At 39.4% G+C, this 15,275-nt stretch overlaps 1 protein-coding gene across 6 annotated transcripts in view; it reads left to right on the forward strand.

Annotated features, from left to right (window-relative positions):
- The window catches only part of APTX (aprataxin), a 32,207-nt gene extending 25,356 nt beyond the window's left edge, over nucleotides 1-6,851 (forward strand). For 4 of the 6 annotated variants that reach the window (XM_081273966.1, XM_081273964.1, XM_081273965.1 and 1 more), the window contains exons 2-8: nucleotides 31-165; nucleotides 2,251-2,297; nucleotides 2,500-2,802; nucleotides 3,410-3,469; nucleotides 4,260-4,486; nucleotides 4,756-4,859; nucleotides 5,600-6,796. In XM_081273966.1, the coding sequence (XP_081130092.1) occupies nucleotides 36-165; nucleotides 2,251-2,297; nucleotides 2,500-2,802; nucleotides 3,410-3,469; nucleotides 4,260-4,486; nucleotides 4,756-4,859; nucleotides 5,600-5,754 (1,026 nt within the window). In that variant the 5' untranslated portion in view covers nucleotides 31-35 and the 3' untranslated portion in view covers nucleotides 5,755-6,796. Of the gene's footprint in view, nucleotides 1-30; nucleotides 166-2,250; nucleotides 2,298-2,499; nucleotides 2,803-3,409; nucleotides 3,470-4,259; nucleotides 4,487-4,755; nucleotides 4,860-5,599 lie in introns of those variants that run through there. The other 2 variants (XM_081273967.1, XM_081273968.1) reach the window with 2 other exon arrangements.
- The last annotated feature ends 8,424 nt before the right edge of the window (nucleotides 6,852-15,275 follow it).

Raw genomic sequence — 15,275 nt, forward strand, 5'->3', positions numbered from 1 at the left:
TTCCAGTAATTCTCTTGTTTTATCTCTCAGTGATAATGCGGGTGTGCTGGTTGGTGAGACAAGACATCTTGCACCAGCGAATCAGACTTCCACATTTGGAAGCAGTTATGATTGGGCGTGGCCCAGAGACCAAGATCACTGATAAGAAATGTTCTCGACAGCAAGGTATTTGGTCATAGAAATGTGATTTCCATGTTTGGTTCTAGAAAATAGTGATCACCAAAGATGTGTATTTCCTGGGTGCTCTTGCTGGAAAACCTATTGTCTACCAAAAACTCAAGAACTAATCTCATTTAGATAACACCAGGGCCCCATTTTTTTTTGATTCCATACTCCCAATGTGGTAACATTCTAGGCAGGGGGAGGTGAGGGTTGGGAACAGACAGGTTTATCATTTTACCGTGGGATAATGGAATTGAGTCCTGTATACTGCTTTGTCCAGGGAGATTCCACACTGGATAATGAGACAGATTAATTTTGGAGTCTCCAGACTGAAATCATGTCTAAGAAGCAATGGAGTGGTGTCATCCCTTACATATAGCCTCATACAGAGAGCAATGTCTTTATAAGACTATATGGTATGCAGTTCTTTCATAGGGTTTATTTATTTCCCATATTTTTTATTGATGTATTATAATTACATATAATGGTGGGATTCATTGTTACATATTTGTATATGCCCATGATATAGCATTATAATTGGGCCAATATCATTCCCTAGTATTTCTTCTTTTCATAAGAAGAATGAAATGAAAGTCCTTGCTCTCAGGAAAAAGCCTTACTGTGTACCTCACTGTTTCCTGTAAACTTTGGAAAGGCCCAAGATACAGAAGCAGCCGCTGCCTCTTCCTATCCTGCTCCTCACAGCAGCAACTCTAGGGCATATGTGTGTGTATATCAGCTGGTGTATCTACTTATCTTTTCTTGATGAGCAGCTATGGTGTTTCTTGCTCCCTGTCTCAATCCCAGATACTTAGTTCACTTACCTGCACATGAGTGTTCAATGTGACCTTTTCTTATACGTGCTCAGACTGTTCCATTTCTGCAGTTCTTTTTCTAAAATATTATTTCTTTTATTTTAAAAATATTTTTAGTTTTAGATGGACACAATACCTTTATTTTACTTATGTATACTTATGCGGTACTGAGAATTAAACCTAGTGCCTCGAACATGCTAGGCAAGCACTCTACCACTGAGCTGTAACTGCAGCTCCTCTAAAATACTATTTCTTTTCCTTCCAACCAAGGCCAACTGGGCTTTCTGTTTTACCTCTTTTCTCTGTTGAAGGTATCTGATAATATTTTTTTTTTTTTTTTTTTGATACCAAGAATTGAGCTCAGGGTTACTTAACCACTGAGTCATAGCCTCAGATTTTTTTTTTTTTCCTTAATGTTTTATTTTGAGACCAGGTCTCACTAAGTCCTTAGGGCATTGCTAAGTTGCTGAGGTTGGTCTCAAACTTGCAATTCTCCTGCCTCAGCCTTTTGAGTCACTGGGATCACAGGTGTGTGCCACCATGTCTGAGTATCTGATATATGTTAATTTTTTTTTTTTTTTTTGTGCTGGGAATTGAACCCAGAGCTTCAAGCATGCTGGGCCAGTGCTCTACTACAGAGCTATGCCCTCAGCCCCTCTTTTCTTTCTTTGTTTTTTTTTGGTATTGGGAATTGAACCCGGGGCAGTTTGGCACTGAGTTATACCTCCAGCCCCCACCTTTTTTTTTCTCTAATTTTTATGTTTCATTTTTGAGACAGGGTCTTGCTAAGTTGTTCAGGGTCTCACTAAGTTGCTGAGGCCAGCTTTGAACTTGGGATCTTCCTACCTCAGCCTCCTGAGTCACTGAGATTAGTCACAGGCATGCACCACTGTGCCTGGCGATAGTTGTTTTTTTAATAATAGTGGAAGCCTGACTTAATCCTGAGCCAAGAACTTGGGTTTCTTGTTGGCAAAGTCTATGATCCTGAGCTGGCCAGGGGTTCTAGCTTAGGGAATCTTGTAGGGATTCACTGAAGCTTTTTCATAGGATATTATCAGTAGCTAAGGGAATATGTATACTGATGGACATTCTATGGAAGGATTTGGAGCTCTTAGAAATTGTAGGATTTGGAACCCTAGCCACCTGTATATCAGGCAGTTGTTCATCTGTTAGGCTGCCTTGTGCATTAAGGCTTCATTATCCTTTAGGGAGAATAGAAGCAAGTGCCTGATTTGTGTTGCATTTGTGTTTAACTTTTTCTAATCTCTTTCAGTACAGTTGAAAGCAGAGTGTAACAAGGGATATGTCAAGGTAAAGCAGGTATGTGTGTGTGTAACTTGGATTTCCATTTTATACTTAATCTGTGCCAACTAGCGAAGGCTTCTCTGACATGTGTGGAAGTGATAGGTGAGCATTAAGCATAGTGACTGGCACCATAGTAAGAGGTCAGCATAGCAGCAGCTATATTACTTGTTGTGGTGTTGCTATTATTATAATTATTTTCTGATTATTTATTCCCTAGGTTGGAGTCAATCCCACCAGCATTGACTCAGTCATAATTGGAAAGGACCAAGAGATGAAGCTGCACCCTGGCCAGGTTCTCTACATGGTGAATGAACTTTATCCATATGTTATAGAGTTTGAGGAAGAGGCAAAGAACCCTGGCCTAGAAACACACGGGAAGAGAAAGAGGTCAGGCAATGGTAATTCTGTAGAAAGGGATGCTGTCCAGGAAGCTGAGCCTGGGACAGGGGTGGAACCTGGGAGCAGCCCCAGACCATGCTCTATGGCCCCTCAAAAGGAGAAAGATGCATCTAACAAAAAGGTGAGGGAAGTGTGATTGATAGATGATGTGGAGATTAAATGAGATATAATGACTGCTTCATTGTTTTGTATACTATAAAGCCAAGACACATGTGAGGGGTAGGTAATTAACTATAATGAGGGTTACTAACCATGATGAAAGTCACTGTGTGTTGCATGAGAATCATTTGGGTGAATGTCCCTTTATGTGCTCATCTCTTAAATTCCTGAGGTAAGCCACTTGAAGGAAGGTAGTGTGGTAATAATGTACTTAACATTGAACACTAAAATGAGTCATTTGTATATCTGTAGAAAGTTAACATTGGAACACTGTTTATAGATCATGTAGTTCATAGGCTGATATCGAAGTGAAAACTTGGTCAGGCTGAAGTTGGAGTGTGAGAGGGCAAAGAAGATGTAATTCATGTTCTGGCATTTCTGGCCTCCATCTTAAAACCTAGTTCTGAATATAGGAAGACAATATTTTCTTAAAAGGCAAAAAATTGAAGTAAAGGAAGTCTAATTCTCAAAATCTAACCTTCAAAATTTTGTTAGACTTTTCTGTCACATAGTGATAACTAGTGATGAATTATTTGCATTTGCAATTTACATTGTCCTTTTTTGTTTAGGACTCACTGGGCCATTGGAGTCAAGGCTTGAAAATTTCTATGCAGGACCCCAAAATGCAGGTCAGAATAAAATTTTGAAACTTAAGTACATTTCATGTTGTACATGACCACTCTGCAGAGGCCATATTTCCAAATGAAATCAAAGGTTATCAGTCCGTCCAAGTGAGATTTGTTTTGCTATCCTATGAGAACAAGTGCTTTTTCCCATTGGCAGTAAGGTTCTTTGGAGAGAAGCTAAGTTCTTCAAAAGAATGTGCCTTCTGCCTTATTTCTTTTAAACTTTTGGGTAGTGTTAAGAAAAGTCATGTTAACTTTATCATGGTCCCTTTTAAGGGAGCCTCAGGTAATGTCTGTACTGTAGTACTGTGCTGCACTAGGATTAAGTCAGCCATCATCCCTGAGGAACCTTTGAGGTCTGCTTCCATTACATCCTGATTGACAAGGGACCAGGTCTGTTAGGGCTCCTCAGAACCCATGCACATATATCATGCTGTCTCCTGTTTTAGAGTAAATGCATTTGAATTGATGCCTGCAGAGATTTTAATATCAGGTCTTTGGAAACTATTTTGTGCCATGCATCTTTTGTGTATTCTGTACAGTTTGGTGGTTGAAAACATGGACTCTGGAATCCACTTCATTTGTGTTGAAATCCTAGATTTCCCACTTAGTGGCTATGTGACTTGTAAGACACTTTCAGCTTCACTCTCAGTGCTCTTACCGCTTTTTTTTTCCCCCTTACCTCCCTTTGCACAATATAGTTTTGGGAATTAAGTGACTTAATGAATATGACAATATTTGCACACAGAAGAATCTCAGATGTCTGTTTCCTGCTCTTTTGCCCCTCTGCTAGGTTTACAAAGATGAGCAGGTAGTGGTGATTAAGGATAAATATCCTAAGGCTCGTCATCACTGGCTGGTCTTACCATGGGCCTCCATTTCCAGTCTGAAGGATGTGACTAGGGAACACTTTGAACTCCTCAAGCACATGCACACTGTTGGGGAAAAGGTGATTGCAGATTTTGCTGGATCTAGCAAACTCCACTTCAGAATGGGCTACCATGCCATTCCCAGCATGAGGTATGCTTTTTTATTTTTTTCTTTTGGTACCAGGGTATTGAAGCCAGGAGCACTTAACCACTGAGCCACATCCCCAGGCCTTTTCTGTATTTTATTTAGAGTCTCCCTGAGTTGTTTAGGGCCTCACTAAGTTGCTGAGGCTGGCTTTGAACTCACAATCCTCCTGCTTCAGCCTCCCAAGGGGCTGGGATTACAGGCATGTGCCACTGTGCCTGGCAAGCAATTGTTTTTAATAAGTTTAATGATCAATTTTTTTTTCTTCCAACTAGCCATGTACACCTACATGTGATCAGCCAAGATTTTGATTCTCCTTGCCTTAAAAACAAAAAACATTGGAATTCTTTCAATACAGAATACTTCCTAGAATCAGAAGGTAAATAGTACTCTTTGGTTTTTGCATTTTTTTTCCCCTCAAACATATTACACTTGAATCAGTTGTTTTACTAAATAACAACCTACGCTCAAAAACCTGTGTACAACTTTATGTTCTCTACAAAGAGGGCACTATTAAAAAAAAAAACAAACTGGAATATTTAGATTGTAATATAATTGTCACTTTGCTCTGAGCAGCCTTCTTGAGAAAATTAGTAAGATGTAAGGGTCAAAAAGTGTTTTGTTGTGACAACAGGAGAATTATTGGAGTTCATGGATGAGAAGGCTGTGAACAGTTGTGTCTTCTACTGTCAGGAGGATGGGCAGGAGCTTGGGGGCTGCCTCATGTCAGAGTGGTTAATGAATATGGGAAGTTGTGTATATTTGGAGTAAGCATTGTTTGGTATATATTCTGTGGAACTTCTGATTCACTGAGGTGTTTATGGTGGTAGCTACCATTGATCAAGGACCAACCAGGTGTAAAGCTCTGTGATAAGTCCTTGACATAGGAACATGAAGCATGTTCTGAAGGAGTGTATTGTCTCAAAGATTGCTCATATTTAGAATCTGATTATCAGGCCCATTTTCCAAATGTGAAGTCTACCTCAAGTTTACCAGCTTTAGAATATCTGACATAAATGACTGGAATTATGTTTTTTCCTTTTATTTTTGGTTATTTACGAACCATTACATTGGCTTTCCAGAGAGGCTAGGATCTGAACTTTTCTTCCCTGCTTGCAGCTGTGATCAAGATGGTACAAGAGTCTGGCAGAGTGACTGTTCGAGATGGGATGTCTGAGCTCTTGAAACTGCCCCTTCGTTGTCATGAGTGCCAGCAGCTACTGCCTACCATTCCTCAGTTGAAAGAGCATCTCAGGAGGCACTGGACAAAGTGATTCTTCAGATCCTGAACTTCTGCCACAAGTGTGACTGATGGGAATGAACTTGCTAGCACCTGTTCTGGGTTGCTTGTGAACATTTTCTCATTTCCCAAATTAAAACATACAGTTTTTTACAAAGCTTATTTTATTCTTGAGTGGCCACAATGTAGGGTCGCTCAAAATAGTTCAGGAATTATTAGGTAGAAATGGTTCAGGAATTAGGAATGTGTTCTCTGATGAGGTTGCTGGGACATGCCCGATTGCCATCTCCAGGACCAGCAGAGGGGTCATATGTTTTGGTTCCTTACATTTATCTTCTCTCTCTGGAGGCATGTGGGACCTTTTTGGCACCTTTTTGTCAAAGTAGCTTGTTTATCCTGAAGGCTCTGTGGGGTCAAGTTCCCTGACCTTAATCTATACTATACTAGTTTTCTTTCCTTCTTCATTACTTAATTTGTTCTGTTCCTTCCACTCCTTCCTACCCAAGGTCACCTAAATACTCTCTCTCAGGAAGACTGTGTCATCAGTTCTTTACTGAACAGTGAGGCTAATTGAGAGGGCAGAAGGTGGAGTTTTCTTCTAGTACAGGGGTGCTGCCTGGTGAGGAAACACTCAACCAGCCATGTTCATTGCACTTTTGCACTCAGGTCTTTTTGCTGGCCTTCTTGGATCTGTCCATTTGCTTGAGGCATCTCTCCAGAGTGTTTGAAAATTATTGAAAGTCCTACTGACAATCAATCAGTGGGTTCTAATGTATATAGATGGTTCACAGAAGCACAGCTTTATTTTTCCTCAAGAGCAAATTGGGATGGAACAGTTGTATCAAGTTGGTTTTTGGGTAATATCAGGACTAAAAGGAAAGGGAAAGCTAAAACTTGATTTTGATCAAATTGTTGATATATTTGTGGATAACTTTTTATTTTTGAGTAGTGAGAAAAAGAACACCATTAACAAAATCTTCTATGGAGAAAAAACTTCAGTGTATAGAGACTATATTTGACCTCAGTTTTTGTCACAAATAAACAGGATGCCACAGAAGTTGCTTATTGAGCATGGTTTCAGTAGTAATTAGTGATTATAAAGCTACCATTTTCCAATTTCTATGCGTTCATATTATACTAAACATTTTATTCAAATTATTTCATTTAGTTCTCACGTACATAACTCTGTGAAGTAGATACTATTGTTATGCCCCTTTATGGTTGAGTATCTAATATTCTGTAAAGAGTTCTGGGCTCCAAAGTTGGTCTTGGTTTTGATACCTCAAACTCATTATTTCTTCTGTCAGTTTAACAGTATAAACGCAGGACTATCCATAAGGGGTCATAGGACCCAGGGCCCTTGGGCTTATATTGATCAAAAGCTTCCCATGGCATTTCACTGATTTCCCTGCAGTCAGCCAGTTCTTTTAAAGCCCTTTTAGTCCATTTTTCATATATCATCTCTATCCTCTGTTCTTTCTGCACTCCAGGAATGTAATCCTTACTGTTATGGTTTGCATGTGAGGTGTTCCCCAAAAGCTCTTGTGTGAGACAGTGCAAGAAGCTCAGATGAGAAATGATTGGATCAAAAGAGTCTTAATCCAATCAGTGGTCTAATCCCTTGAGGGATTAACTGGGTGGTAACCCTAAAGTGGGAGGGTGTGGCTGGAGGAGGTGGGAATTGAGGTGTGGCTTTGGGTATATATGTCTTTCTGGGGAGTGGAGTCTTTCTCTGCTTCCTCTTCACCATGTGAGCGGCTTCCGTCCACCACACTCTTCTTCCATGATGTTCACCCTCATCTTGAGCCCCAAGGAATGGAGTCAGCCTTCTGAAGATTAAGATCTGCAAAACTGGCAGCCCTTAAATAAACTTTTCCTCCTCTACAGTTGTTCTGGTTGGATCCAGACCTGGCTCCTAAAAGCCTGAGACCAGGGTAACCCTAGTTACAGCAGTGAAAAAGCTGACTAAAACACCTTGTCAACCCATCTGCCCATCGTTCTTTCTGTCTGTCTTGATAGCCTGCTTGATTGTCTGCTTTCTTGCAGTGGTTGTCCATTTACTCTGTGTCCTGTCAAGTTCTTCCCCAGCCCACCTGCAGAAGGGATGTGGTTTCATATCTTCCCCTTTTGCTGTCATCAGGCACCAGGCACTGAAACTCTTCAGAATTCTGGGTAGATTAGTTAAGAACAGATATGGATTCAGACTTGAATGTCATTTCTGACTCTGCTACTTAGAACTGAAGGATCTTGGTCAATTTACCTATTTTCTTAGCTTCATTACTCACATATGTAAATGGGCACATTAGGGCACAACAGGATTAAATAAAATAGTCCATGTAGGGCTTAGTAGAGTATGTAGTATGTAGATGACCCTATAAATGGTAATTGAAAGCCTCTGGTATTATCTTGGTGGAGGTTTGAAAGGGGTTTGCCTGATCTGTTTCTCTGTATCTGGTACCATAGGGCCCTTAGAAATTTTCTAAAGATTTTGGACTCCTGGGGTCAGAATTACTGGTTTCCCTTTAAAAAGTATATAAATACTTGGTTCTACCCTAGAACTACTGAATCACAATCCCAGTGGTCTAGGAATATGCATTTTAAAAATTGAAGGTGATCTTTATTCTATTGAGGTTTGAGACCCACAGTATAAATCACTTTGGCTTCAAAGTACCTTGCATTTCTAAAACTTCCAGATTTGGTTGTGCCCTTCTAGGACATACCACCAAATTCTGGTTGCCTGCCTGAGCCAGTTACATGGCTTCCTTCTTTCAGCATGGTAAGGGTTGTTTCAGATTCAGGGAGACATTAGGTATTAGGAGAGGGAGAATGTCTGTCTATAGGGATCGGATTTTCTGCAGAGGCTAGGGTGAGCCCCTGGTCCCAGGCTCTTAGGAGCCGGGTCTGAAGCTGATGACTGTTCCCCTCAATGGCTCTTCCCTTTTCATGCTCAGAGGTCAGTCCAGTGGCTTGGTCTGGGACATGTAACAAATTCTGACAGCCTTAGGCACAGAATATAATAATTTTTCTTTCTCTGGTTCTGTCTCTGATAGCCAAGTACAAATGATTCTTTCAGGGACCAGATTAGACTTGAGATGGTTATAAAGAATCTTGCAGTTTCAGAGACATTTTCTAGAGCTTGGCATCTGGTAGTCACATGCACTGAACATGGCTGGATATCAGTGACTTAGGGCTTATCTGTTAGTTAGAGTAACTGTTACCCTCTGCTCCCAACAACTCCAACTAGAAGACTTTCATAGAAAACTGAAGATTCTACTGAAGACTAAATTTAAAAAAATGTGAAAACCATGAAGCCATGTGTATATATATATATATATATATACCCATTTCATATGTGTTATCAAGGAGTTAATTAAGTCACAGAAGAGTTCGTAGATTCTAGGGGTCTGTGGACCTCTATGTAAGAATTTCCATTCTAGAGAAAAGGATTATCACTATCTCTCTAGGATGTTTAGGAGGGGTCTAGGGTAACTACAGGGGATTAGGGAAAGCCTTCACCTCCAGGACATTTTTTGGGATGCTCTTTGATCTCAGTGTTCCCTCTTCAGCTCTTTGGTTGTGGACAGAAGGCCCTCTGGGGGCCTCCAGTTGGAGATGAAATTCAAGCCCAGGGACTGCAGGTTCCAGTTTAGCCTCCATACTCAGACAAGAGTCTTAGGATATGGGGTTCAGGAACCCAGGCTAGCAGACTCTTTGTAAGCTATGTAAGGGCATTCAGTCTACTAGGATGAATGTCTAGGGGAAAAGAGTACCAGTCATCTGCACAGATAATATCAGTCATCAGCTGCATTTTGACTATCCAAGGACAGTGGGAGTTGCAATACTTGGGTACAGTATGTTAACAGTACAAGCCGTATTGAAGACACAGCTTGTAGCAGTGTGTACTGTTAGCTTAAGGCAGAGATTTTATGAAGACCCTAGCCAATGCTCTTGAGAATTATAGAACATTTAACCAACTTCAGATAAAGTTTCTTTGGTGTGCCTTAAAAAAAAAAAAGATACTGCAAGAGTGATTTATTTCCACCAAATTAACAATTCTATATAGTTAAGCATACCAATATTAAGATCAAAATGGATATTTGATTAGCAGTTCTATCCCAGGAGAGACTATCAGACATGAAATGTGATGAAATCAAGGAAAATTTGGAAGAGTGGGGTGACCACCTTCAAATCCTTTGTTCAGCCAGTGACCTTGAAAAATCAATCCTTTAAGAAGAAGAAAATGTGAATAATGACTGGGAGAGACTAGAAAAAGGACATGAGATATTGAGTCATATATGTCCTATGACCTTTCTCTCTCAGTTGGGCTATTTTTTTTAATCACTAGAAGAAAAAAAAAAAGAAGACCTTTTCTACACCTGTTTAACCCAAATTTATCATAACATTACAGTTTGATGGAATCTTCTGAGGGTGTAGGCAGTACTCATGTGAAAATGTAAGTCAAAAGCAAATAACTTAGATTTGTGGTTCCAAATTCTACTATTTCCTCCATAAGGGGCTATCCTTTTGTCTTGGTCCCATCATACAGGCCAGGCAGCAATTTTATTAAAATAAAGCAGTTGAATATGGTTGGATACCTCAATCTAGCCAAAAAAACAAATGTATAGTCTAGCTCCTCTGATACTGTGAGAGAAGGTAGATGGAGTTGACAGAACTAAGCTGGAACTCAGAAACTGAGAAAGTGAGTTTCTTATAAGAGAACATGAAAGAGCTTGAATTGAGGGTATAAAAAAGGTCTCTCCATTAGACTCTAAAACGGAGAAATCCAATATCTAAATACTATGTTCATTTTTTAACAAACAAATTACCACCAAGGGATGGTTTGGGGTTTTAGATTGTAATGATTAGGATTCTGATGCAAATCAGGATGGGGTTTGTAGATGAGCATTAGATAGGCAATTTTCAATGACTTATTAAATTAGTCATATACCCAAATGCATGAGAGCTTACTTCAGGGAAAGGAATAGCCAGGGTGTGGGGGAATGGGAATGGAGTTTAGATATTCAGGCTTCTACTGAACTCCTTTGGCCTATTCCAATTTTGTTTGTGATGCTGTGAATCCAGTGCCTTGTGTGTGCTAGGCAAGTGTTGTATCACTGAGTTACAACCCTAGCTTTCTTTTTATATTATTTTTAAAATTCTGAAACAGGGTCTCACTAAGTTGCCCAGGCTAGGCTTGAACTTGGAATTCTGCCTCAACCTCCTATATAGCTGGGATGACAGGTGTGCAACATCATACCTGGCTCCATTCCTTTCTCTCTCTCTCTCTCTCTCTCTCTCTCTCTCTCCCCCCCCCCCCCTCTCGTCATTGAAAAGCAGGTGATATTCTATTTTGTAGATTTATTTTGATACTGTTCAACTTCCTCAAAATTAATCCTCTTTTTTTTTTTTTTGTGGTGCTGGGGATTGAACCCAGGGCCCTGCATGTGAGCTCCACTCCAGACCAACTTCCTCAATTTTTAGAAAACCGCTGGTACTTGAAGGTTTAAGGGACTCTTTTAGCATTTTAAACCAGATCTTGGCCTTTTTTAAGTTTTCTCCTTGAGTCTTCCCAGATGCTATCAAGGTACTGATGTCTTTATTGAAGAATAAGAGTTGACTCACTACTAAGTACCACTCACTTCTAGTGTCATAATGTTTTCATCTAAATCTACAGTAAAAAAAAAATCAGACTTATATTTGAGGCTCAGCTCTGTTACATGTTAGCTGTGTGACAATGGGGGAAGTCATGTTTCTCTGTCTTTAATTTCCTCATCTCTGAAATGGAGCCAAAATCTGTACCTCCAGGCTGGCTCTGAAGATTAAGTGAGCATGGGCATGAGTCTCATAGGCTGAAACCCCATCCAGCTGTGAAGACACAACACATATTCCTTTAACAAGCCCTCTTTCCTTCCAGTCCTAGGTTCTTATACTTAAAACCAAGGCCTTGGACTAGATTATATTTGAGGCCCCTTCTAGTTTTAAGATTTGAGTCTTCATTTTTCATTCTTGGTTACCACCTATTGCTCTCTCCTAAAAGTATTCTTTTTTTTTTTCTAAGACCAGAATTGATGGATGAGCTTTCTAAAGCTGAAGAGATTATTTGCATCCACACCTCAAACTCTAGGTAAATTTTAAAAGAAAGCTCTACCTGTCCCACTTGATGCTGATTGGACCCATGGTGAAGAATGAAGGGCATAACTGAATCCTGGAGTTTAGATTACAACATTGGAATGCTACCTTTCTGTATTATAGTTCTTTTCTCTGTTGGCTCTGTCCTGGTGTAGCAAAAATATTCATGGACCTCAAAGAGAGAGTGAAACCTGTTCTCCCTACCCTTCCTACCAAAGCACAAAAATTACCCAATTCTTCTGTTTAGGTAACAGTAATTCATCTTTGGACTAATTATTAATTACTGTATCTCTTTGGAGGATGGTATACTCTGGTCATCTGGATTAACAGGACTATCTTGAAGTGTGAGGAGAGGACCATGTGATTGATGACCCTACTAGAATTATAAAGAGCAGGGAGGAGCAATTTGCAGAACAATAACTGTTTATAACTTACTTGGATTGCATATATCATCTGAACATTCTGATAGCTTTCTTGGTCCCATGCTGGTGTCATAGGAGACAAATAGTCCTGTTCTTCAAGTTGAAAGTTGACACAATCCATTGCTTTCAATCTCAATTGTAACTGTTTGACATTGATTAGAAGATAAAACAGTATCATTTATTTCAAATTAAATAACTAGTTACTACCCAAAGACTTTTTGTAGAAATTTCTCCAGAAACTGTAGGAGGTACATTTAGAATGCTGTTTGGAGTTGCCAGGAGCATGAGCCACCTCCATGTCCCAGTCAGCCACAGACTGCCAGCCTTGTCTGCTCTTTTCTCAGTTGCATTCTGGAAGTAGAAGGTTAGGCCCATGGCAGAGGAGAGGGCTTCCAGGGATGTCTGAAGAGGAGGTTGAACAACTGGATTCTTCCTTTTACTGACAGCATTTCCACTATCATAAGCACACTCTAGCTTACAAATACATTGGTCAGTGACTAGGGACTGGGAATTTACTGTTGCTTTCATCAACCTACGAAGGGGACATTATTCATAACAGAGAAGGAGGAAAGAGGTCAAATCCACCTGGCTAGGCAATTAGGGAAGAGACCAAGATTTTGTTAAGAGGTCTTAGTAGGTACACCTATCTGAGTTTCCCCCTGGGAAGTTGATAGCCCATATGTCCCCTTTATGCAAATGAGGAAAAGGTGCTTCCTGCAGGCAGAAGCCCAAGCTCACCTGAGACCAAGACCCATAAGGCACAACTGCAGGACCATGCAGGCTGGGACCATGTTTCTCATGAGTTTCTCTAGGAGAGAATCTTTCTGGTTCTCCATCATGTATCCAGTGAAATTCAAGAGTATCTGGAACATAACAGGACCCAAATATAATTTTATTTAGTGAATAGATCCTGTGTCATATGCTTTGAAAATATAGAGAACAACTGTCGTACCAACATTTAACTGTCAACTGTGTTTTCTGGTGAGTCTGCCTTTTTGTCTTTGGAAACATTCTAATAGACATTGCTGCCATGTTCATGGGCAAAGAAATATCGACTATAGGTCAGAATGAGTGGTTCATAAGCAGTTAGTATTTTTACACAGTATGTTCCAGATTATCAGTCTTTGCTAACAAATCAGGTGGTTAGTGTGATTGTTTTCCTGTCTTTTCTGTGAATGGTCTAGTTTTGCTGTTTGTAATATTTGGCCACCAGATGGCAGCATTTGAACAATACTTAATTTTCTGTAATCCAAAAAAAATTATTTTGGAAGATATTATATAATTTATGTTTCAAAACCAGTGATTCAAAATGAAATATGTAAGGGAGCTTTAAAATTAGGTTTATGTGGTTTTTATGATCTCCTAATTAAGGTAGAAATTTGAGGTGCTTGTGGTGGCAGTGCCTGCTTATAATCCCAGTTACTCTGGAGTCTAAGGCAGGAGAATGGCAAGTTCAAAGCCAGCCTGTACAATTTAGTGAGACTCTGTCTCAAAATAAGGTTAAAAAAGATCTGCTATCAATGGGAGGGTATCTAATCATGCTAGTGCTGTGAGACAGACAAATGTTTAATCCCTTGCCTAGAGAATCTGTCAAACCTCTAATCTAGTAATTATTGATGTTTTGAGGGATTTGGCACTGTTACAATATCAGCAGCACACTTATGTCTTTATTAAACATTGGACATGTTTACAGTACCAAATTCATGCTGGAAGAAAATAAATACCCTAATATGTTAATTAGTGGAATTCTCTAGCTGGGAGAATGCAATTTAAATTTTGTTAGGTTGTCTAGGGTTTCTTTTTCTCCTTTTTCTTGTTGTACTGGGGATTGAACCCAGGGACACCGTACCACTACATCCCCAGCCTTTTTATTTTTCAAGATAGGGTCTCACTAAATTGCCTAGGCTGGCCTTGAACTTGCAATCCTCCCACCTTAGCCACCCAAGTACCCAAGATTTCAGGCATGTGCCATTATACCCAGTTTATGTTGTGCATATTTCTAAGTGCATTTTCTACAGTGAATATGTATTTGGAAATTTGGAAAAAACCCCAATTTTATTTAAAATAATGATAGGTCACAAAGGATCTATCTATCTATCTATATTTTATCTTTTTTTAAATATTTATTTTTTAGGTGTAGATGGACACAACACAATGCCTTTATTTTATTTATGTGCTGCTGAGGATCGAACCCGGGTCCCGCCCATGCTAGGCAAGCGCTGTACCGCTGAGCCACAATCCCAGCTCCTATATTTTATCTTTATTTATTTTTATGTGGTGCTGAGGATTGAACCCAGTGCCTCACACATGCAAGGCGGGTGCTCTACCACTGAGCTAGAGCCCCAGCCCACAAAGGATATATTTAACTTTCAGTTATTTATAGTAATAAATTTTATTAGTATTATCTGAATACTGCTGAAGTAATAAATTTTATTAGTATTATCGCAAGATATTTGCAAGCAAGATATTTATTTAATAAATAGTTGCTTATTGAAACAAAGAATGGCTAATAATTTTTACAAGTCATATTCATTCCAGTCAGATGTTCCTCAGCCCTACAGAGACAGACAGGCATCCTGCAAGGCTAAATTTCAAGTCCAAATTTTTAAAAAATTTTTATTTAAAAAAAATTTTTTTTCAAGTCCAAATTTAACTGAGCCTAAGGATGACACACATGAAGATACTTCATATTCTGGATCTGATTTCTAGATCTAGAAACGTAGTAGATTTTGTCTGTTTGCCCTAACCTCAATCTCTGTCTCTTAGAGATACCAACTATATTTTAGTTATTCAAAATTGTAATCCATAGCAACTTCATATGTGTAGTTACAAATTACTTTGAGTACCCTTTGAGATTCCATGATTTCCCATGTGCGTTACATTGATGTGACATGTTACATTAGGTTTCCACATACTGAATTGCTAATTAATTCTGGGGATGAACATTTGGGGTTCTCTAGGTTTATTCTTTCAATTTGTCTTGGACTCAAACATTTGTGATGGG

The sequence above is a fragment of the Spermophilus citellus genome, assembly GCF_964194105.1.
Source record: "Spermophilus citellus genome assembly, chromosome: 2".
Classification (NCBI taxonomy): Eukaryota; Metazoa; Chordata; class Mammalia; order Rodentia; family Sciuridae; genus Spermophilus; species Spermophilus citellus.